Genomic DNA, 25,442 nt, shown 5'->3' with positions numbered 1-25,442 from the left:
TACATTTATCCTAAAGATAATAACAATTTTATTAGTATTACCTTTTAGTGAATAGAATTAAAGAAATAATATATCAAAAAAATTGAATTTCTTACGTCCATTTCTAAAATATAGGCGCCTTTTATTTTTTTAATTTTTTATGATATTATTTTGTAGCAATGTGCTGGTGGCGTGAGAGACATGCGAGCTGTGCAATGCTCGTCCTATGATAGGAGACCATTCCGCGGAAGATTTTACACTTGGACACCCTATATAGACGGTAAGAGACCTTGATGAACTTGGTCCCTGATGGCTCTCTAGATACATAGAAAGGGCATCTCAATCGAAAATCGCTGATTCTAAGACAACATTTAATTTGAATAAGTGGTATATATGTTACTGTAACAGCTCGAACTAAGGTAAATCTTAAGATTTTCCAGTAAAACCTAAGATTTACCGACATGAGTTGGTAAATGTAAGTATTTATTATAAAGGGACGACTTTTTCGGACTTTTACCATTCCAACCTAACCTAGAATGTAAATCCTAAATTTTACCAAGTGAATGATGGTAAAAGTTCGAATCCCAAAGTTTTATGGACATTTACCATTCATAAACGGTAGATCTCAGGTTTTACTGGAAAACCTTAAGATTTACCGCAGTTCGAGCTTTTACAGTAACATATGTATGATATGTGTTTACAATGACTATGATTTTTTTGTTTTTTTGTGATGCAAAGAAATGAGTTAATTCGAGAATAATACGATTATATCAACCGAGTTGCTCTCCTATTGAGTGTATTGTTATCAGTATGTGCATCGACTGCCTCGTTGCTTTACTGGCTGGCTTATAAGGTTGCAGAAGGTCAGGAGAGGAGAGGTCAGGTCAATAGTATGTTATTGTGTTTTTCGTTAAGAAATTTTCAATAGCAGGCCAAATTTGGAAATTGCCAATGCTAAGATTCGACAATTTGTCTTACACACCCGTGTTTGCGGACACACTTACGCACTCTAAATATCCTGGGCAGATACAAAAGTCTTCGAAATTGTTCAGGCAGTATCAGGAGGACATCAGTATTAATGCATTATTTATCAAAAATAAAACATTCAATCGTAGTTGAAAAGTTTTAAAGTGTAAAGTAACTTCGACTCGAATACAAAACTTGATTAAAAGAAGTTAAATTAATCAAATGCTATATATATGCTTGTTTCTTGTAACGAAAGAAAAACAAAATGTCTTTTAAAAATTAGTGTTTATTGCAACTCGTAATCGGACAGGTAATTTAATTAGCATCCTTATAAAATTAAAATCCAGTTAATACTGGTTTAGCCGGTGTCCCATTAATAACGGGGAATAACGGTAATGTTAATTTCAATAATTAATATCAAGCGCTAACTGCAAATAAATTTATATTAACATTGGACATAATGTGACTTTTATTGCAGTTCATAAAGATTAGCCTGTTTTAAACATATTACTCATTGAAGTGATTTTAATCTAACTAATAAGTAGTTATAGTAACAGTTTCATTTCATTGTACTCGGAGGGCTTTGTGCAAGCCCGTTTGGGCAGGTACCATCCATCATATTATATTCTACCAAATAGCAATACTCTGTTGTTCCGGCTTCAAGAGTGAGTGAACTAATGTAATTTTGGGCACAAGTGGAGCAAGTGGATACAGAGATAAATGATCGGGTGATTTACTATTGACTTTATAATTTACTAAGTATTTTAATGTACTGTAGACATACAATAAGTACCGACACTAATAATACCTAACTGGACGCTCATATTAGTAGACTACTTTGCCAATGACGAAGACTTAAAGGAAATTGATCGGTATGTTTGATTTTTCAGGATGAGGTAATTATATGAAGGATAATACTAGGAGTTTCTTTGTTAACCCTTAATCTACTCAGTAATTTTACTAATGTTTTTGTTTTTGACAGGTGATTCCCCCTGCATGCTAAATTGCAGACCGCTTGGACAGCAATTCTATGCATCCCTAGCGCTTGTAGTGGACGGCACGCCTTGCACAAAGCCGGGCTACAGAGCTATATGTATTCAAGGACATTGTAAGGTTAGTAATTTATTATACGTACAAATAGACGAGATTAAAACGGATACTGAGAAATTTGTTGAATAGGTATACCCAGAAAAACCTCTTAAAAATGAAATTTTGTTAATAAAACAGATTCATTCGAAGAAGTCATCAATATATACTTCCTACTTTCTTAGGATTTGCAAAGCTTAAAAAAATTGAGACGATACGCATAAACGTACATTATAAATAATGCGCCTGTTATCCATATGTATATAATAAGCTTGAAATTTTAAAATCATACAAATGTAATAAGTTAGCTGATATTATCAAACTAAATAAAAAATAACTCATTGATCTTTATATTCGAGACAAACTGAAGCATATCTCATGGCTACGATAACGTCACGTCGTACAATATAAAGTTAAATTGCCTCATTTCCGCTAACTTCGAATCGCGTATTAATATGTGATAATTAATTATCTAAGCCTCCTATCTAGTTTAATATCTACAGACGTCGGTGGACGCGTTACTTCTCACATTACAATTTTAGTATCAACTCTTGCAATCAACTCTTAGTTGACTGTTATTAACCCCCTATATTTATGACAGCTCGGTTACAATTTCCGTTCCATCCTTTAAGTAATTTAGTACTTCATTCTTAATAATGTTTATATTTATTTCTGAGAAACTTGCATATGTGTTAATGGAATCACGGCAATATTGCACTAGCAATATTAGTTGTGATGTCTTGAAAACTTTAATTTTTTTTGTCATACTTCTGTTATTATGATTACCTTCTGAATGACTTCGTCAACGGTGGCCATACTCGATTGAGAATAGTCAACTGTACGAGACGTCTTATAATGCAGAAGTGTATGTAAGAATATTCCAAATATATGTACAATTATTATACTAGTTAAATCTTAACTCTTTAATTAATTTAAAACAGATTCCAATTATTCTATTACGTGGATGGCAAGATTCACGTTATTCCGAATTCCAAAAATTTTGTAAGTATAAATCATAACATAATCAGCCTGTAAATTTTCCACTGCTGGGCTAAGGCCTCCTCTCCCGTTGAGGAGAAGGTATGGAGCATATTCCACCACGCTGCTCCAATGCGGGTTGGTGGAATACACATGTGGCAGAATTTCGTTGAAATTAGACACATGCAGGTTTCCTCACGATGTTTTCCTTCACCGCCGAGCACGAGATGAATTATAAACACAAATTAAGCACATGAAAATTCAGTGGTGCCTGCCTGGGTTTGAACCCGAAATCATCGGTTAAGATGCACGCGTTCTAACCACTGGGCCATCTCGGCTCTATATTATATAAATCATATAAAAATATTTTTGTTTTAAAATACTTAATCCCGTGTTGTACAATATAAAACATGATTATAATGATTACAAAAATATATTATACTGTTATTTTATAAACATTATTAACTTCTTGTTCATTTGAGGCTTTAATTATTTATGTCTTAGAAAAACGAGCCTAACAACTATTGTCACTTATGGTGTGTTAATATCTCACAGCTCATGAATGGAAATAAGAAGCAAAAATATATAAAATAATTATATCCTTTCGGAAAATGGGTTGGTACCATCTGACTACCAACTCTGCCACTGCACACGCTCATTGGTCAAATCAAATAGAGCCGTATGTTACACATTTCCGTCCCTTTTCACGGAATCAATCTCACGGTTACAGGAAAGGGGGAGGAAAGATATTTTTCGTATAAACTTTATGTTCCATATTTAAATTATTGTTCTATAATATGGTAATGTAATATTATTTTGTATTTTATCGAATTATAATAAACCTATATGTATAAAGCTCGATACATGAAACTAACACCATAGAAAATATCAAATTGTTTGTAATATTAGAATTCTGTGACAATACTTATCAAAATTCAGGTCTTAAATTAAACCGCGTAACCACGAAACTTAATCGCGACTGACAATTTGATGAATTACCTTATAAAACACTGCAATGTTACAAAACAACATAACGTATGACAAATGTCTTTGCCAATAATTCAAAATTTGACGTCTTCTATTATTTGTAGTAATAAAATGAATTGCCTATGTAAGGCCATATACACACTGACTCTCCAATAAATATGAACTAACAAAACTTAAGTAACATAAAATATAATAACATCGTAATTGGGTTCCATTGTTAACGTAACAAGCGTTTGATGGTTACAAGTTGTAGGCTATGTACCATTTTTAGATGCTGGAGATTGTATTGATTGTGAAGGAATATAATTTAGGAAATTTAAAGTTTCGTATATTCAAATGCAACGAAATTTATGTAACCTATTGACCTTACAAATTTTATCATTTCAATTTCAACTTGTGTGAAAAATTTTGTTTTTATATAATAAATGTCCAATGGAATAATAATTTATATCGACTGGAAACAGTCATTGTAAATAATTGACAGAACATTCTCCATCACTCAGCTGAACCGTTTGGTGGTGGCTAATTCTAGCTGCCTCGTTTGTATAATGGCTGTCCCGCGTGCCTTAAATCCTGGTTCAAAACAATAAAGTCTTTAAGTTTTACAGGCAAGAAAGTCGTTGAGTCCGGAGTAGGGATTGCAATCCGGCGTACTTTTCAGTCCGACCGGATCCGGCCGAATCGGTTCAGATAAATACAATTTGATAAATCTGTCTAATGAGTGGCACAATTACCGCAATAATGAGTTTGTATTATAATTAAAAATTTTTAGTTTCAACAACTTACGGTAAAAAAACATTAATTAGGTTTTTAGCGGTAATCTAAAGTAAGGCGTTATTCTTTACCTGTTTCGTCTGTCAGATACGTTTGCAGTTACATATCGTTTTTAGTAGACAATCTTTTGAAAAGCTTTACCACTTTTCGCACTTATTGAAGAAACTCATTGTATCTATGAATTACTTCTGCCTTAGAAAGATAAGGATGACGAGGATCAGTTATTGTAACTAACTCCTTGTTCATCATCATTCGTTGTGTCTTCGACATCTGCATCTGATTCATTTGATGTTATTGGCGTTGTTGCCAGGCGGTCATCTGCATTCTCTTCATTATTTTTATATAAAATATCGACTATAGCTAATCATAGCTAATGTGCGAAACACAGCTGTTCATAACAATTCATAAGCTTATCTACTTTGACCATGACTCTTGCTCATGCCAATAATATCAGTTCAGTATCAAAACCGAAGTTTTTTAAGCAGTGCTGATAGTATCTTTTGCAGTACATTAACGATGTTAATTTAATCAAGCCTAGATTAAAGAGTTTTTAACAATTAAGCGCATTTAAAGTGTCTACTCATGCAACAGTTCTATCATTTTGCCAAAATTGCTAGCACCGAATCCGGTCCCCGGATCCGGTATATTGGTACCGGATCCGGTAGACGTATAATGATGCCGGATCCGCCGGATTACCGGATCCGTTTTTCCGGATTGCAATCCCTAGTCCGGAGTTAAGATGTTGTTTTTTTCTAGTTGTTTCCTCAAAGTGGAGGCTATTCCTCCTGATATAGAGCGCACTAGTTTTTGATAATGAATGTAGTAAATTCTAGTCATGAGAACTTCTGAAATTTATATCCTGGACTTATTAGCTTTAGAAGCGATGATATAAGCGACTGTTTTCTTCAGATAAATTATTTATCATAATATATATAATACGCTTAAACGCTACACTAAGTAGTAAACGCTAATCTAAGTAGTGCTTATCCGTATTGGACTCGCGTCTTAAGCGGTTGAGATCCAGTTGTTATATCACTTTTTAGTTACTCATCATGGTTCATAAATGCTTACATTTAGGTCCATAGATAAATATGAATTAGATTCAGCACGATTCGTTTCGACTGATTTACTTAAATTTAATAAAAAAATATAAAATTAACTATGTCTAAGTGGACAGTTACAAGTAATTCAAGATGAGAGTGCAAATGACATTCTGTTGAAACAATTGCGATTAATTTACGAGACCGTGGCGATACCGCGAAACCAATCGTTGGCTTTGATCACATTCTATTGATTGTGGAGATAATAAACTATGTGATTTATCGTTTTATTTTGACAGTCATTATGTTGTATGGTTGTACTGTCTAGACGAACATTTACATGTTTAGTCTATTTAGCTATACGCTTCCTTGTGATTAAGACTACTTAATATGTATTCGAATTTGTTGATTGCATTCGACTTATTATTCATTATATCCAATTGTAAAACACTTTCTACACATTATCTAGACATTTGAATGAAGTTAAATGCACAACAAAAACGTAGTGATATGATACAGTAACTGTCGTTGTATGATCAAAAATCAAAATATTCTTTATTCAAGTAGGCTCATAAAAGCACTTTTGAATCGTGTTATACTGTTGAATTTATTTTAAAGCTACCATCGCTAAGCATACGCTGAAGGCGTATCCGCTTGGGACATGGAGAGGCAAATCGAGCTAAGTCTGCGTGATCGAGCAAGAACTCTAACTCTAAGCACTCATATCGGCATCGTTCTTTAAGAAATGTGAATTGTGGTGAGCCGTAGCATCCTTCGGTGAGGTCGTCAAGGTTTAACAATAGTTTTAATAAAGGTGCATCATGAAGGCGTTATAACTGGAGCTCAAATTTGGTTGTAGATTCATGAGGTGGAGAAAACTTGCCAGCCGTCTGCTGATTTTTTATTTGTTTTCGTAGTATAGGTAGGTGAACTGAAAAATGTGTCACCTGATGGTAAGTGGTCACCACCGCCCATAGACAATGGCGTTGTAAGAAATATTAACCATTCCTTACATCACCAATGCGCCACCAACCTTGGGAACCAAGATGTTACGTCCCTTGTGCCTGTAGTTATACTGACTCACGCACCTCTTAAGTCGGAACACAATAATACTAAGTATTTTATGTTAACACGACTTTGTACAAAACGTCCGAATTTAAAATATTAAAGTTGGAGACGCTTGCTCTATAAAATAATTCATAGCAACATTGTAAAGCCAAGGGCAGTTGAAACTCAGTCGTAAATTATTTCAAGTATTGTTAAGTTTACTGTCGTGATAATGTTCTTGCAGTTTCGTGTTTATAGCTTATTTAGCGTGTGACATTAGAGTTCATTTGTGTCCTGTTTGAATTGCTTCATAGAGTATATAAAGTACTCATGTGCGAAGTTTACGAATCAATGATACGTTGTTGAAAATATTAAATAAATATTATTATTTAAAATAAATGCATAAATAAAATTTAAATGTTAATTATTATATTTAATAAATAGGTACTTTATTTCGTGTGATCTATATCTGTTTTAGCTTGTGTTCAAGCATGAATTAATCAATTAACTCGCACACAGAGCGATTTGAAATTTTTGGGCTCGACCCGCAATAACTTTGCAAGTTTTTGCCCCAAATGTTATAGCAGATAGCACGCATTGGTCGAAAACTTTTATACAGGTGACATAGGGCCTGACGAAGGTTGCTAAAGGCTATCTAACCCAAACATATTCTTCGATCTTCATACAGCTTTGCACTAAGCTGTGATCTGACTAAGGTATTAATCATCAACTTTAAGAGATTTATTTCGAAGTATATAATATTATAAAATTATATTTGTTTGTTTGTATGTAGGGGGAGGGATATGGGGGTGGTGGGATGGTAATGGACGGAATTAATGAACCAATTCTTTAAAAAAAAATTACTGGTACAAAGCTACACTATTCCTACAATATATGTATGTACGAGTAGGTATTATCCGTGTATGACGATGCAGAAGATATTATACAAGCACAAGTGTCTGCTTAAACACAAGAACGCACTCTACTTCCACACTAAATCACACTAGCAAAAAGAACTAGTCCTGCCAACTCCCTAATGAAAATTTCTTTACTAAAAACCCAATAAGTTTAACCAAACTGATCCTCGGTATCTTTACCCGACAATAATAGTATAAATCTGAATCTGAAAAATGTTACTTCAAATTAAGATTTTTAACTATAGCCAGAGGTGCGTTTCAGAAAAACTGATAGAAAACTATTTTACAAGACATCTTTTTTTTATGGGAGGGAGAGGAGAAGGGCTTTGTATGGCATTACGAGAACAGAGTAGGTACGTATGAAATTGTCAAATAAAAAATTGCGATCGTACTATTGATATTTTCAATTACAAACATAATGCTAAGCTTAATGATGAGTGAACGACATCTGTGAATCTTTATGTTAAGAGAGTCTCACGTAACGGAAAGTGGAGAATATATTCCGTAGAAGAGCACCTAGGCGGAGTAAACTTCGTATCCAACCTAGGAAAAGAGACTACTGGCATTTGTGAGACATTATTTACCATATTTAACATTTCACATTTATCTGCTTCCAATATCTGTAAACTATAATTATTACTAACTCACCTCATAAATTCAGTATCGTGGCGCCACCTATGAACTCAAACCTTATTTGGCGCGAAAATTGCTTTTATTTGCAAATGGCCGCCAATTTGGAGTTATTTACTATATAGTTATATGGTAATTGTGCGGTGCATTAAAGGGTTTCTTACGTCGGTATTTGAGGTTTATTACCTTGTGTTTCAAATGTAGCAGTTTAGTTGCGTTTATAGTAATTTATTTTGTTGTTGATTGATGATTTCTGTTAGAATCGAATTTTAATGGAATAGATTAAATGTGACATTCACTTCTATAGATATATTGTATGTTCTTTTATGTCATGGCTATCTATGGATATGTTTTCCGAGCTCTCACGAATTATATATCGTCAGAGGAAAGTAAGAAAAGCTTAAGCGCCAAATTGGTTCCTTTGGAATATGAGACTTAAAGTTTACCCGACTACCTAAATATAGTACCTACAATTTGTTCGTTTAGTAGGCCTTTGTGAGTAACACTCTGATACTGACCGTAGCACGAAGTGACTAACTTTTTTTAATGCAATACTATTTGGTAAATTGTCTTTAGCAAAAAATATTAAATTTAATGATAATAATTAACCCGAATTAAGTCGAAAAGGTTTGAAGTTAATATAAAAACTGCTTCAATGCGGTTTGGATACACGTGAGGCATTTTTGTTGTAATCAGACACATGCAGGCTTCCTGACGATGTTTTCCATGAACGCTAAGCACAAAAAAAATTAACACATGAAAATTAAGATGGACGCACTCTTAACACTGGACCATCTCACCACACATTTATATTAAGGAGGGTTATTTTAATAAGGTATAAATAGACTGGCTTTCATTACTGTCTTCCGGTATATGTTTAACAATGGAAGGTATGACCACTTACCATGAAATTAACTATTCACTCGTTCAAAATGAATTAAATTAAAACGCGTACAACTCCCTTATAAACGTTTCATACGCAAACGTTGCAACGTTTTTAAATTCGACCTCGGAATATAACTGTCATTGTAATAAAACAAGTTTCACATCGAAAATGATATCGTTTCACCGTTTAGAAAAATAAATTTTATTGAACAAGTTATGATGTATAAGGTAGATTAAAGAGAAACCGTCTATTATAATTGCGACGACGCCGGCGCCGGTCAGCTATCACCCATCAGTGATTACACCGCCGGGAGCCTTATTCTGTTAACGATAAATTAACACGAGATTGGTGTTAACTATATTAAATGTTATTTCTTTTTCTTATTAGCTTGTAATCACTATAATGTGATTACTTGGTAGAGGTTTGTGTAAGCCTGTTCAGGTAGGTATTCATCAGTAATTATTCCGCCACATAGAAATACTTAGCATTGATGTGTTTCGGTTTGAAGGGTGAGTGAGTCAGAGTGACTACAGGCATAAGAGACATCTTAGTCTTATCGGAATTACCAAGTTTGATGGCGTATTGGCGATATAAGTAATTGTTAATATTTCTTAAACTGCTACAGGTATAGGGGCATGCTGAAATAAGCTATCAACTCCCTGTTTATGTACGACCTGTTAACGTTATTATGATATAATTTTTAAGAAATCTTGCATATTTCTTAAAATAAATTAATAAATGTAATTCTGTTGTTATTTTTTGATTATGTTAAAAGATGCCCGTCCCGACTTCGTACCGGTAAAATAAAGAAGATTTTATCTCGAGATATTTAATTAACTCAATGAGATTATCGTGAATTAAATAAATATGGAAAATTGTGAGAGTAACTCGGAGGCTTCAAATTAAGGGATTCTTATTTGTTTATATGAGACATTCAAATAAAAATCCCGTATGGTAGCAGCTACGCCACCGCTTGGGGATCCAACTAGTACAAAAAATGTTTCAACAAAATTGGTCAAGCCGCTTATTTGAATTATAAGTACGAACACACACACACACACACACTGGAATTTTAAATATATCCATGTACTCGTGTGTTTTATCAATGTAGAAACTGTTTGCTTCTGTATTTAAATAAATGTGTTGTGTTTGTTGTGTATAATAGAGCTTGTTGGTTTCCCAATTAAATATATTAATATTACTTAGGTTATTTGCCATTCTTGTGTGTGGCAAGTTTATGTTTGTCCAAATATAGATGAAATAAAGCTACTATAATGTAAACTCTAACACTACGATTAGCTGTAAGAAATTTATTGTGAAGTTAATGTTTGTTTGTAACAAGATAGCTTCATAAATATGATTTCAAATAATTGCTATCGGATAAGTCGTTTTCAAGTAAATATTTACTTAAATAGTCACTAGAATTATTATATTTATATATATTTATTTGATTTTATGCATATTCTCTATACAATAAAACGAATAATAATGTGATAAATCATAAGTATTTTTGTAGTAAAGCTTTGTTGGGATGTTACTTAGAAAAGCTTTGTACGAGCTTTTCTAAGTAACATCCCACCTACCATTTATTCTTACCCCAAAAAGCAATACTTTGTATTAATATTTCTTAGAGTATCAATGTATAGATGTATAGGTGGTGGTCACGGTCATCAAGAGGACCATTTGTACCACCAAGTTGAATTAAAAATGCAATATACAAAATGTCAATTACTAACATTATCTAAAACGGGATATTTACCATGTTTTTTATTTTTATTTGGTGGAGCTCGATATTTAGACATTATCTACGAATGTCTTGTTCACGAGAGAGTCTCGTGAACAAGAATAAAAATAACCATGTTAATTTAAAATCTTATATAAAATGTCAATTGCTTGAAGCACGCCTAAAGTCAGCATATTTTAGATTCCACCCGTGCCCCATACACGCCCCGTCTCGGTGCACGATCTCATCTCTATACCCTTACAAAGACTGGCAATAAATATTCTATTTAATTATTTTTTTGAAGAATATGGTACAGATCTTTAAGTATATATATACGATATTTGATACAGAGTGTTCAAAATTTTTACTATAATCCTCGCGCCCGTACAGAGCCCCAGCGATTGATATGAGCAAATTATTATTATATACATATCTATTTGTTTGAAGTGACATGCCACAGGAGATGGTAGACAGAATATGTAGTAAACGTCAAAAGATTTTTATAATTTTAAAATAAAACGGAAGAGTTTAACAAAAAAATTCTAGAGACAGCCCCAAGTTTTCTATAAGCATAATTAATTATCTAATTTTTGTCTCAACATCCTTTAGCATTATGCGTATAAAAAACGTGTACGTATGCCTCTCGGGACGCCCGAAAGAAGTGATAACTTAAACGAATCTAAGTTGAAATATTTAATATTTAAATTTTACGTAGCCGCAATCACTAGTTTCATCCGTCAAAAATTGCCTAGCGCCGTAACGCGTTACGTAACGAAGCAGTTTTCCCTCCCATAAAAAGTTATCATTTCAATAAATAAAAAGATGTACAAATTAAACGAGATACTATTCGATCGAGATAATTTTTACTTTTAGGTTTTTGTCTATACACAATAATATAATATATTTTTTTACTAGTTTTACCCATACAGAATCAAATAACAGATACGCAAATTTGCTTTATATCCCTCTTAATACAAATATCTCATTAATAACTTGCCCCACCCGTTGCTTTGCCCACCTGGAATTTAGTTTGTGACTGTAAAAGTACAAACATATATAAAACAGTTCGGTATCGATTTTTCTTCTAGCTTAATTTATAAATATCATATTTCTGAATAAATTCTTAATATTACTGTTATATAAAATATAGCCTATGTTAATTCCGGATAAAGTTGCTTTCTCATTGTATAAGAAGGAAGAGTTATACATTTACCATATATTTATATAATTAAGTTAATATATGCATTCGGAACTTAATGCTGCGAAGAAAACAAAAGAATTATAATATATTTAATTTAAGGGAATTATTTACCAGAATAAGTACGTGAATGGTGTTAAATAAGAGAAAACTAGGCATTCTTCTCTTACGTATGTAAAAACGTATGCGCTGGAATTTGTTGACGCGTCTCGAATACGATTGCATCGTGAACTTTGTGTTAGATTGCCATCTAGATTTTAATTACGTTTTGAGTCACGGTTTTATAAATAACTAGATTCCTGTTCCAATTTCGTACGTGTAAAATTAATATAAATTTATCCCTTCCATTTCCCCCCTTGAAGTTGAAATTTTTAGCCATTTTTATAGATATAAACGTACATTTATATATATGTACATGGCTTTGAAAATATGCTTGTTTGTTTTGCTTTCACATCTCACATCACTCCACAGATGATCTTTATTTGTAACTATCCGTTAAAACCATGAAAATAAATCAAATATTTGATCAGCATTAAATAAGTTGCAACTGTCTCAATGATTTAGTCGCTAGCTTAAACAGCTTCGGAAGTCACACGTTCTTATTCTGTATGTATAAAAATTGTTTTTTGTTTTGTGAGAAGTAAATCTTGTGTGCCTGAAAGAGTATAGTTTAAGAGTTGGCCTTTTGCCTGATCTTAATCCGTTCGAATCGAATTGCTGTCATATCAGAATATGAGAATGAGGGAATAGAGAACGTTCCTGTGTGTGCATTATAAGATCTCTTGCTAACAATTTTGTGATTGTCTGACCATAATTACATAATTGAAACTGAAATAACGACTGTTTTTTATATTCCGTGTTGATTAAAATTATATTAAATATATTTTTATAAAACGATTCATTGATAAAATATTTACGACCGCCCTTGCATCAGTAGTATATTACACACAATAGACTAACCTTTGAAATCTATATCTTAAAAGATTTCACTAGCAAAGTATGTCAATGGCCTCGTATTATATTTTATGTACAGCTATAAATAATAAATGGGATTCTGGTAACATTGCTCTAAATAACTAAATTAAAAATCGTTTCATTTAAATACGACACATCAATTTCTATTGATTGATTCACAAATACAACGCAACTCAAGACAATATTGGTTTTCTTATTTAGTTGTTTTACTAATTGCTTAATTTTGATTTAATTAAATGCCTATTGGATTGGTTGAAGCGACACACGCCTATGACGTCCGATGTATATATATATATATTTTAATTTGGAATCAGTGGTTTTTTGTTTCTGAAATGACGTATGACTGAATGTATTTTTTTACGGTATTCTTAAATGATATTACGTTGCTTAAATAATATATATTCACATTGAACAGTTAAATACTGTGACAGAAGTAATTTCTATAAAAGGACATAAAAAAACAAACAAAATATATTTTATTCATTATTTAGAGTTCAGAGCATACAACAGTTCAGAATGTGAATTATAACGGGAGCTACTTACATTTTTTCATCAATCAAAAATATATTTTTCATATATAAAATTATATTTATATATGAAAATCAATGAATACTAACCCCAAACTCTTTTTAATTTTTATAATATATTACAGCATTATAAGCTTTATTTATTTTTTTAAATTATGTATAGTATATTTTGTAATTCAATAAAATGTTATCAAACATAACATAAGTGAATTATTAGTGACGCAATTGTTCTAAAACTGTTTAACGCGCTCTCTGAAGATTTCGAAGAATCTATACTCCAGTATGCGATCCAATTAATAATATCGTTCCTGCTGTATGTAAATGTATCAATATTATATAAATAACAGGTCGTTTTAGAAATATATACATAATTTTTTTTTTGTTTTAATATTTTTTACTATGAGTTTAAAGAAGTTCAAGATTTTATTTTATAATTTGTGTCTTTGTATATACATATTTCCTACTACTATAATATAAAGTTAAAGCTTAGATTATTAGTATGTATGAGAATAAATAGTGGCCAACCCTTGGTCACTAAATATACGCTTACTAGTATGTAGTGTAAATAGGCACACATAGATAATAAAGTCGACCCGTTTGTTTTTGGTTTTTTGTAGTCCGGCTCTTTATTTAGATATATACGAGTATATACAGTCTATAATTTTCTTAAAAATAAGATATATAAAGATGGCGGCTCGAACGATCGACAATTATTACCAGATAGCTACATTAGATATATTTTTTAGTTATAATATTAACCACAATATAGTCATCATGGTTCATGGATAGGAACACGTTAATTTTAATCAAAGATCGCAAGTTAATATCCAAGCAACATTGAGGTGTTTATATTGTTTTTTTTTTTTATCATCTCGGGATCAATGGCGAAGGAAAGCATAGGAAGGAACACATGCAAATGATACAATTGTATCCAATAGCAGCGTGATGGAATTAGCTCCTAAACTTCTGCTTAAGTAAGAAGATTTGACATTAACCATTTTTAATTTCTCTAATGTTTTAATTTACATACTCATAAATTATTAATTAGTCGATCTATATATCACGGAAAGTTTAGCACTGGCGTTTTACGATCGACAGTACTGAGCTATTGAGTGAACATTACCGTACTAAAATCAACACTAAATCACCATGATTAGTTTATGTCTCCTATAAACATATAGGTATAAGCTATGTAACACGATAAAATTTATGTTTCGTTACTCTCCTAGAGTTTTCATACAAGGATTTATGTACTTCGAGCATAATTGGATGTTTTTATACATCGTGTTCCCTTGGTGACAAATAATTGGATATTACAGTATAATTTATTCGAAACACGTTTGAATAATTATATTACAGTCTCTTATTTATTACAATCGTGCTGTAATCCACAGTGGGGTTTATTTTATCGTGGTGGACATTACGCTTATCCTAGACAAGATAATATTAACCTTTGAAGCTACATGACTAAATATGATACGTTTCGTTCGTTTATTATTTAATATGCGTTCAGTCACTTTAATAAATAATAATTTCGCGTGAAGTGTTGACCGTTCTAATCCTTCTGAAATATAAAATAATATATTATAACAATCATTTCTTTTAATTAAAATATATAGGACATGGTAAACTTTTTCTTTTTAAAGTGAGCTTAATACGTAATTCCAAGTCAGAGAAGCAGGAAAAAAATATAATAGAGGTAAAAACTGAAATGTATCATAAAAAAAATGTCGTATTTGACAACAAATAAATAATGCTTAAAAAAACACAAAATTGTTGTAATTAAGCTCTATGTTTAGTAATACGGCTCTTCTTTATACATCCTATACGTTTTATGAATTGAATGTTGTACAGATGTGAAGCTGGTCACGAGACTAGATGTTTGTTTTAACGATAAATATATGTTATATACAAAGTTACTAAGAGCTGATCATTGAGTAGTTCAGTGTGCAGTAGGCTGATCATCTAAGGTTTTCACATATGAACGTTGGCGCATAGTCCACGCCAGTAGTGCACGATCGCTCTGCGACATCGACGCGTATCGGAAAAACCGTCAACCGTGAAATCAATTAATTCGAAATTCGAAAAGACAATCCGATATTCCGAAAAGCCAGTTTTTATCTGTGTTTAGTGAATAAAATCGGTAAAAAGTGTTAACAGTTGTGTTAAACTTAATATATAAGTATAATTTCTCACGAACTTTTTGAATTTGGAATGAAAATTTTAAACGTACCTCATACAGCACTAAAAGTTTAAGGCATCCGAAGTTTAAAATTGATATATCACACGTAAAAAAAGAACTATAGAAACGGTTTATTTTTCCACAATACCAATAAATATTATCTTGTTAATAAGTCCCATCCCTTCGACGCAGGTGTGCGTTCTAAGCAAATAATTTAATTTCCGTTAAAAATCTCTTATCGTCACAATTACGGCTCCGTGTGAAGTGATGTAACACAATGACAGACCGATGTTAATTTGATGGCTGTCAAACATGGAATATCGACAAGACGGACTGCTGTCTCGGACGAAAAATAAAACACTTTTTTTATTTTAACAGATAATTACTTTTTTTGTAAAAATAAAAACAACAAAATAAAATTTACCGTTGAAAAAATTATAATCAAACATTTACCTATGTAATAATAATAGCTAGAGAAGTTGAAATGTTTTTTTAAAAGTACTTTAAAAAGTTTCCAATTATTTTTAAATGTGTTTAGCCAGTGCTAATTAATGTAGGTCACGCTTCCTAATGAACAAGGATTGAGATGCTCCTAACAGGATGCGGGTTTCATTACGATTACAATGGATACGTTATTTTCCAAGAAAAAATTTAGATTCATGTAATTAATAAAACATAGTACAACTTTATTGAGAGTATTAACACAAATTATAAGTTGAAATTATTATTGTTATATATTATTACATGAATCTGTTTATTTATTTTACGTTTATACGTTTTATAAATGTTGCAAGCTCCTAGCCAGTTGATCATTAAAAATACTTTTTAGTAAGACTTGATATTTAAGAATGAATACAGAATACATTATATCAAAATTCTTAAATTGAAAAATACTTTCTTCAGGTATGTTCTAATAAGCACTTTTAATCGCCTTTTACAGAAGTGTAGTAAACGTAAAGATACCATCGGTTCGGAATATAGATTCCACCGTAAAGAATCGGCGAAACACTCATTAGTTAATATTTTCCAACATTTGAAATACAACGTTATGTCTCATAATTACAATTAAATTTATATGCTATAACCTGTCGGAAAGACGACTAATATTGTCATAACATATTGAATATATATGTATATATCAATAAATTGAAAACTTTTTACTCGTTTTTTGAAGACATTTTGCACATTAAAAATTTGAAATGTTTAGAATTATATAAGATGAAAGTTTATTTTGAAGTACATCTTACTCTGATTTAAAATTTAAGAAATAATATTCATATAAAAAAAAATCTGTAATGTTACAATAAGCTTATAAAAAGAATAAAATGAAACATAATTAAAAGTTAAAAAATAATAAAATTTAATTAATTAAACAAGAAAAAAAAAATAACATCCACAGAACATAAATGACAATTACGTATGCGTAAACTTTTAAAAAGTGTAAAATTAAAAAAAAAGAGAAGGTTAGGTAAATATATTTTTGCGTTGCGACAGATTGTTGACCCCAAGAACGCAGTTGATACTTGAACAATTATGACATGAAATCGCAAGCGGGTATGTAAATCGGTACCATTTTGTAGCAATCTATAATGACTTTACCGACTCCAATAAAGTTGACTTTCGTAGCTCCGTACGGTAATATGAAACCGTTTTAACGAGACGTCTCCCCATTTAGTACACATTTGTTCCTCTTTTTGTAACACTAATCGAATTACTCCATTCGTTTGATCTAAGATTAGTCGCTATTTTTAAAAGTGCACTTGTATTTTCGTTTAATTAATTTTGCGGATACAAAAAGTAATAAAAGCGAAATTAAACATCAAAGTTTTGTCCGTCATAGAGAAGCTGTGTACCTTATCTTTTACTCTTAATCTTAGTACACGTAGAAAAATAAACATCTAAATTATCATATAAAAACTGTTTATTTATTGTAAATACAGATTTTAAAAACGAACAGAACGATTTTGTACGCTTTTATATTTGTTCCTTGATCTTCTGGAAAGTTTATAAGTCATTCAACGCAAGCAATCCCGCGATAAACAACATGTGTTTTTTAATTGGCTAAATTCTTCCAAGATGTTTTCTTGCTTAGAGTAAGACTAATAACGAAAATTTGTATACAGTTAGTATTTAATCACGCAAATTAGTTCAATAAAATAGAGAAAACTTTTAGTGAAGTAAATTTTGTGAGAATTATTTTTCTGTATGATTACAGTAATATTAAATAATTATACAGTTTAGTTTAACACAGTTTAAAAAATTAGTAGTAGAGTAAAAATATATGGTACACAGTTTTAGATACGTCGTTTGGCTAGTATATATTAAAGTAGATGCCAATAATATAAAAACTTTTTGGAAATAAATCTACCCACAAATCTATTGATAAGACTAAATAACGTAAGGATACTTAAACCTTTTAGTCGGGTCATAGATTAAATAGGTATAGAATTCGAATTTGTTTTCTTTAATTATGAGTATATTATGTGTATTCGTTTTTTTTTTTCATAAAATAATATCTAATCACAAAATAAGCTGATGTAAGACAAAGATGATAACTTTATGATTATGCTAATTTTCATGAGCATAATTTATCTATAGTTATTGAGATTACAAGGTGATTACGGTAATATTATTGCAATGTTTTTCAATAGACTTTTTTTTGTATTTTAATTCAACGTTCTATGAAAGTACCACCCAGTCAGTAGTTATTCTGATGCCAATCAGTAATCGTATTTCTGTGTTTCACTTAAGGGGTCAACAAGCCAGTGTAATTAGAGGCAAAGAGAATACCTATCTTTGATTACATGGTTGGCAGTGAATTGACATTAGGGTATGGGATTTATCTGGCACGAATTCAATGACTTTGAGCAAAGATAATCATATATGCATAAGTAAACAGATTATGTAAGTTATTATATTATAATAGAGTAAATGGCATCTTCGCAAACCTAAATATTAAAAAATGGATATGATTATTGAAGTTAACAAGCGGCTAATGTATAGGTTTAAATGTATTTAAAGCGTGACGAATGATACTTTAAAAAATGGCGCTGTCATTCAAGACAGGACCGCGTTAATTTTTCGTCAAGTTTTTATTAGAACGGCTATAAAAACTACGAGTGACGATCAACAAATTGAGGATTGTTACAAGGTTGATTAATATTACGTACCCCGGTCGATAGGGCTGATAATACACCCTTTGTTTTACTGAATAAGTATGACTGTTTATATAATTCCAGTTCAATATTCTACTTTACGTAACGTGATTCGTAATAAGTATTTATATTAAAATTTAATTTTGTCTTATACATTAAATGTTTTTATTAGTAAACTTTTCTAGGGAGGTGTACTAGCAACATCATTCGGCTTATCTAAAGTGCAGTACAAATTCAAAAATGGCGTACATGACTTCTTAGCTAGATTTCTAGATTCATTCTTCTCTCAGTATCAAAGGTTAGTTGGAAAGGATCCTTTATAAGATGAGTACTCATTTGTGCATTTTTATTTTATTAATTTCTAAGCGTTATTAATTCATAATATCTGAGTGTTTATTATTTTATATTATTTATAATATCCTCGTTGCATAATTTGCTCAATTAGCGTTTATTTATTTTTTATAAAACATATTTCTTGCAGTTTGTATTAACATATAAAATATTAAAAACATTTTCTTGAAATTATGTTTTCTCTTTTTAAATAAATTAACTTTGTTATATGTCAAAGCCATTCTGCCTAAGAATATTTCTAATTTTTAATAAGGCACATTGATTTAATAATAGTTTTTTTTTTTTAATTTAAGCTTGGTATTTTTTAAAAATAAAGTTTTTTTGGTAAATAAATTTGTCAGCCCTAAATGTCATGTCATAATTGGATAGAAGAGGACATCTTTGTTTTGATGTATTGTCATTAATCATAATTGTTCTTCTTCGAAATACATATCTGTGTCACTCAGACTTCGACGGCTTTTAACTATTTCTGTATTTTTATACATTTTAATGTAATCCAGTTTAAGATGTCAATCAAAAATTGCGTAGATTTTTTTTAAATGAAGAATATTTACTATTGACACTCATGTCCTTTCCACTGATCTAATCTTGAGCACGTTGGCCCTTCTAAAGGGAGACTAACGAACGAACATAAATAAATAAATGCGTCAGCCTAATGTAAACAAGAGAGTCCGGGAACACAAGAGCACTATAGTACTCCTTCTCTTAATCCGATGGGAGACTACCCGACCTGACCGGTAGAAGCTTAGCCGCAGGACCAAATGCATTACGTGCTCTCTGAGGCACGGGATTGTTGAACCCTTGACCTAGGACTCTGCAGTTTATAATTAAACGTTCGATCAACAAGGCAAAAGCTTTATGATATATTTAAGTATTAAAAGCAGGTTTTGTTTACAAGTGCTTGTATGATACAAACGATTTCAACAAATACCGTTTGTAAGCTCTGCGTAGATAAATCTTTTCAAATGATAGTTTATAGTTACACGGTCATGTATAGTTTTATTATACGTATCATGTATTCCATTTTTAAATTCAAAAATGATAAGTAACGAAAATTATATAATGGTTGTCTAATATCAAAACATCACAGATTTATGACCTCTTGGTCCTTTCGACGTATTAATTCCTTCACATAATGGACTTGTAGCCTCCTACATGTCAATTCAAATAACCAATGAGTGTAATATGCATAATAAAATTATGGTCAACTTTACAAATATAGTTTATGACCTCAATTTATTTTTTATCATTCTTGTACGATGTTACGTTAACTATTATTAGGTATGTTTCAAATGTACTCTGTAACGGTCCTATAATGAATATACAATTTCAAAAAATTCCTAAAATTTCCAAAGAAATTAGCAAAGAACAGGTTGTGGTCTTGAAGGGCTAAAGAGAACTTACTTTGATAGCAAAATATTTGTACTGGGTAAGTATAATATTTTTAACCTAGAACTTTTAGTGCTTTAAATGTTTAGAAGTATTCTATTTTCCTTGAATCTTATTTATCGAATAGAGATATTACACGATAGATAAAAAATAGTTCAGCTATAGGATCAACGGTTTTACGTGCTTTGGGTACGCGACTGTAAATACTGCTAAATACCTAACTTCGGGCTGTTTCTCAGAATTTCTGGACACAAATACAAAAACTTCTATATTAGTCTGACCCAAGGGTTTGAACCTAAAACCTCCCCATATGAACCAGTCGACACTAAGTTGTGTCACAGACAAAGTCGCGTATAACCGTACGTACGAATACAATTGAGAACATGTTCTTCGTCTATGAAGGGTTAGTCATTTGAAATAATTGACATATTTAGTGATGGAACATTATCACATTAGGTTTAAAGCGGTCGACTCAAATTGATTTATGACTAATTTTAATTACATTAATCACGTCATAGGGAAGATGTTCGTAACTAACAGAGGCAGAAGTCTGACAAAGAACTTGCATAGAGGCTTAAAACTGAATTATTTGCTTGTTGCAGTTTTTTTTTTTAAAGTTTAAATATTAAAACTTTTTAGTGATATTACTTATTGTTGTCAAATCCATTAGTATCCACGGTAATACAATTAATAGTTAAATTTCGAAATTGCGCTAAATATGGAAGAAATTAATGACAAAATTGAGAGAGCGCTCACTGTTTGTTCTATTTGATTTTCGATTGATGAATTGCAATTAGTCCACGGTCGGGGTCGAAACATTTCTTATTAATTGTACTATGGCAAATGAGCTAACGGACAACCTTCGTCATCTATTGGTCACAGACGTAATACTCGTGTGTTTAATTGTCGATACGCTATCGACGTTCGCTTCTTTTTGTATTGTTGCGTCTATAAAACAATTGATTAATCCTACGAGCTTGCTCTCAAGATTCATCTCATTAACGCATGAAATGTATAACGTAGAAAAACAAATTTTTGCATAAAATTTCGAGAAGCCATTTTTAAATAAATATAATTAGTCATTCATAGCATAAAAATGTTTTTTTTTTTTTTTAATATTTTTTTTTTGACATTTAAGAAAACCATTTTCGGTAACGCGAAGATATATTCTTCTCATCCACCAAATTTTGCATCTAGTACAATAATGTGACTATTACTAAACTAGTGTTATAAAAACCATGTGATACTCAAAGAGACCAGTGTAAAAAATTCGCTGGACAATTTTGTAGAAGTATGTAAAACAAAACAAAACACTATAATAGGGCGCCAACTTAAACTATGACGTCATTTAGGTTTGAATTTTTGAGCAATGTCATTTTCATAATATACATCAGAGTTATACATATATACGAAAATAATAGTAACAATAGTATCAAGTAATAAATAAATGGGCTTTATATGTATGTTAGATAGTGTATATGTTATGACAATTACATTGACAAATGCACGATCCATTTAAGGTTTTGTAATCTCGTATCTACAAATATGTACGAGATGAACGAAATTTCACTGTTACGATGTTTTATAGTGGACATCAATCCCATGTTATCGTGACAGTGTTATTTGTTATGGAGTCATGTCTTCATAGCATGAGAACGAAATTATTTCATTGAATTAAATTAAAATTTAGTTGGTTTATGGTGTGGTTAGATTTATTTAACCTTTTAATTAAATAATGTTGACATAATATATAATGATTGTTTTTTTTTTTTGTGAAATGAGAAGAGAAATTATGTGATTTTCGGAAAATTCACTTAATTATTCTCACAATCTCGACAAGTTTTTTTTTTAAAGATTAAAGAAAGAGTGCAAATTGAATAGATTATGTTTGAAGAAGTTTGATAAAAGTTTTATTGAGTTAATATTACAAACGAGGATGTATCGCCGTTCTTCATTTACTCTGGAATAGATCGTTGTGTTTATTTATTTATTAGTTTCAATACCGATACCCTCAGGTTATCCTTAAAACTATACCATTTTTAAAACATGTTTAGATATCAAATAATATATATATATATATATATATTGTGTTGTGATATGTGTACATGGTCGGGCTAATGGTATGTGGTCACCGTTGTTAATAAATATTGGCACTGTAAAAATATTAACCATTCCTTCCATCGCCAATGTGCCACCAACTTCGGGGACTAAGATGTTATGTCCCTTGTGCCTGTAGTTACACTGGCCCACTCACCCTTCAAATCGAAACACAACAATACTAAGCAGTTTGGCGATAGAATAGGTAATGAATGGGTGGTACCCGTGGTAGGAAGGTGGTGGCTTGCACAAAACCCCACCACCAAGTAATAATTGTATAAATTAAACTATTTTACCAGTTCTTTTATGTCAGATTGTATTCCATTATTTACGTTGGTAGATTTTTGAACATCTTTCATATTTATTTTTACTTGTCCAACTTTCTTGTTTAAATTCCTTGATAATGTTTGTTAGGTGTTCGTGTCTGTATTGCATCGAAATAATGTTTGTACAGTTCATACAAAAGTTACCTACTTAATCTATTCAAGCGAAATGTCTTTACTTTTGAACGTCTAAGATGATCTCAATATTGTTACACTGGGAATTATCTGCCCGTTACAATATCCCAGTTTCAATGAATCGTGTTACAGCTGTTGGCGTCTCGCCATCAACGGTTTTACGAGCTTAAGAAAATTCGAAGTATGCGTTGAGTATTCTTCTTAGATGTATACTCAGCCTATATACGAAATTAACTGCAGTTAAAATGCGCGTATCGTTTAACGTTTATGATTTTATTAACAATTATAAAATTCGAAACGTTTGATGAATGTGCAAAATTGGACAACCTTGATCTGTTTTCTTGGAAATGCAGTTTTCAATTACCTATATTATCATTAATGTGCGAAAATTTTACATTTAAAATATTTAGGTTAATGTGCATCTTTGTTTGCAGTTTGTAGCAAAAATCAAAGAAATGCATAAACAAATTTCTTTACAACGTTTAAAAAATTCTGTCCTCTTTGAAGTTAGTGATTAGTTTTAACGTTCTCATTCTAATAATCAACATAAAATAAAACAATTCAAACCGTGTTTATTAATTTATTACTTGTTATGTATAAACAAAAAAAAAAAAATACTTTTCAAGAACATGCTTTTATTTAATCCTCGTACCAAACGATAATGTAAAATAAAATTAATGTTTTCCAACGGATAATTAAATGAATTAAAACTAAACTGCACGAAGAACCGGATATAGCAGTTTCTATATAATGAAACGACATCAAAGTGTAGGCAGTTAAAACATAAGTTCCTTAATATATTACTATAATCTTGAAATACGCGTAATTGCATTACACACGGCATGCAAATCAATCCGACTGATATATGACAAATTAATGGTAATGTTTTAATCCGTGGCGAATGTGAAACATTTATACCCAGAGGTCGATATAAAGACATCAATAGGGATTTAGTTTGGCTCCGAATCATTCGAGATCAAAGCTGATATTTGAACTTGGCAGTAATTATGATTCAATGCAATAATAAAGTTTATTCGTACAGAGTTAGGACGCCTGTCCACTATTTTTAAGTCACGTGTCAACGTTGAATGATTTAGGGCCTTGTACGCGTATAATTTGTAACTGCCATAGCAAGCAAAACCGTCGGCGGATGTTGTCTGCCACGTGTTATATATAGAAAAGTTAATGTATTGTAGTTTTTTTCAATTATGAAACATAAGAAAACATATCTTGATTTGTTATTATAGATTATGTTGTATTTTATTCTGTGATTGTGATTATTGTTAATAAATATATTGGCTTAATACGGTTTTAAAAAATTTATTATTATATATAGAATTATTATTTAATTTAGAACTATAATATGCAATACATAACTACATAAAACATCATCTGTTTACAGGGTTTCCGAATACTTATTTAATACAATGGCACAACTGATACTTTATAAGAGATTTTGATGCAGAATATCTACATATATATCTTCGATATATAAGTATATAAACTTAAATATATTAATTATTTTATTTTACTTGTTTCAGACAAGTTTGTATATATTTATAGCACAAGACATTTTAATTTTATACAATACTTATATTAAAACTTTATATTAAAGACAAAATAACACATAAATACGATTCAACGATCTAAATCTTCATTCGATCGTTCATAAATGTTCAAATGATATCAGCTTAACCTTCAGAATCATTATTTTAGATTACACAGAGCATGTAGCATTCGGGCTTATACAATTGAATGATCGTAAATAGCTTACTGGTATCGCTTTGGTCTGTTTGGTTTGGCTTAAATTTATTGTTTATAAATCCCTGTTATATTACAAATCAATTGTAATTACAAAATCAATATCAATATAGTAAAATCTTAGGTGATAAATAAGGTTAGTGTGCGTTGATTTTTATTACATAACGTAATTTTAAGTAAGCTGTAAATAATTTATCGATAAATAAATATAATAATTACCTCCAATTTAATGAATATTATGTAATGTAATTTGTAAGGCCAAACCGGCAATGAAATTTGAATCATTTTATTTAATAATTATATAACACTGGCACACACAAATTCGCACGGAAAAAG

General features: G+C 31.0%; 1 protein-coding gene across 1 annotated transcript in view; it reads left to right on the top strand.

Moving 5' to 3' along the window:
* LOC113398203 (thrombospondin type-1 domain-containing protein 4-like) overlaps positions 1-25,442 on the top strand; it is a 63,573-nt gene that overhangs the window by 19,810 nt on the left and 18,321 nt on the right. The window contains exons 5-6 of the mRNA XM_026636834.2: positions 157-259; positions 1,928-2,058. Of these exons, the coding sequence (XP_026492619.2) occupies positions 157-259; positions 1,928-2,058 (234 nt within the window). The remainder of the gene's footprint in view (positions 1-156; positions 260-1,927; positions 2,059-25,442) is intronic.

This window comes from Vanessa tameamea, chromosome 18, assembly GCF_037043105.1.
Source record: "Vanessa tameamea isolate UH-Manoa-2023 chromosome 18, ilVanTame1 primary haplotype, whole genome shotgun sequence".
In the NCBI taxonomy this organism is placed as follows: domain Eukaryota; kingdom Metazoa; phylum Arthropoda; class Insecta; order Lepidoptera; family Nymphalidae; genus Vanessa; species Vanessa tameamea.
Note: the sequence above shows the minus strand (reverse complement) of the source record. Positions and strands in the feature narration are given on the sequence as shown.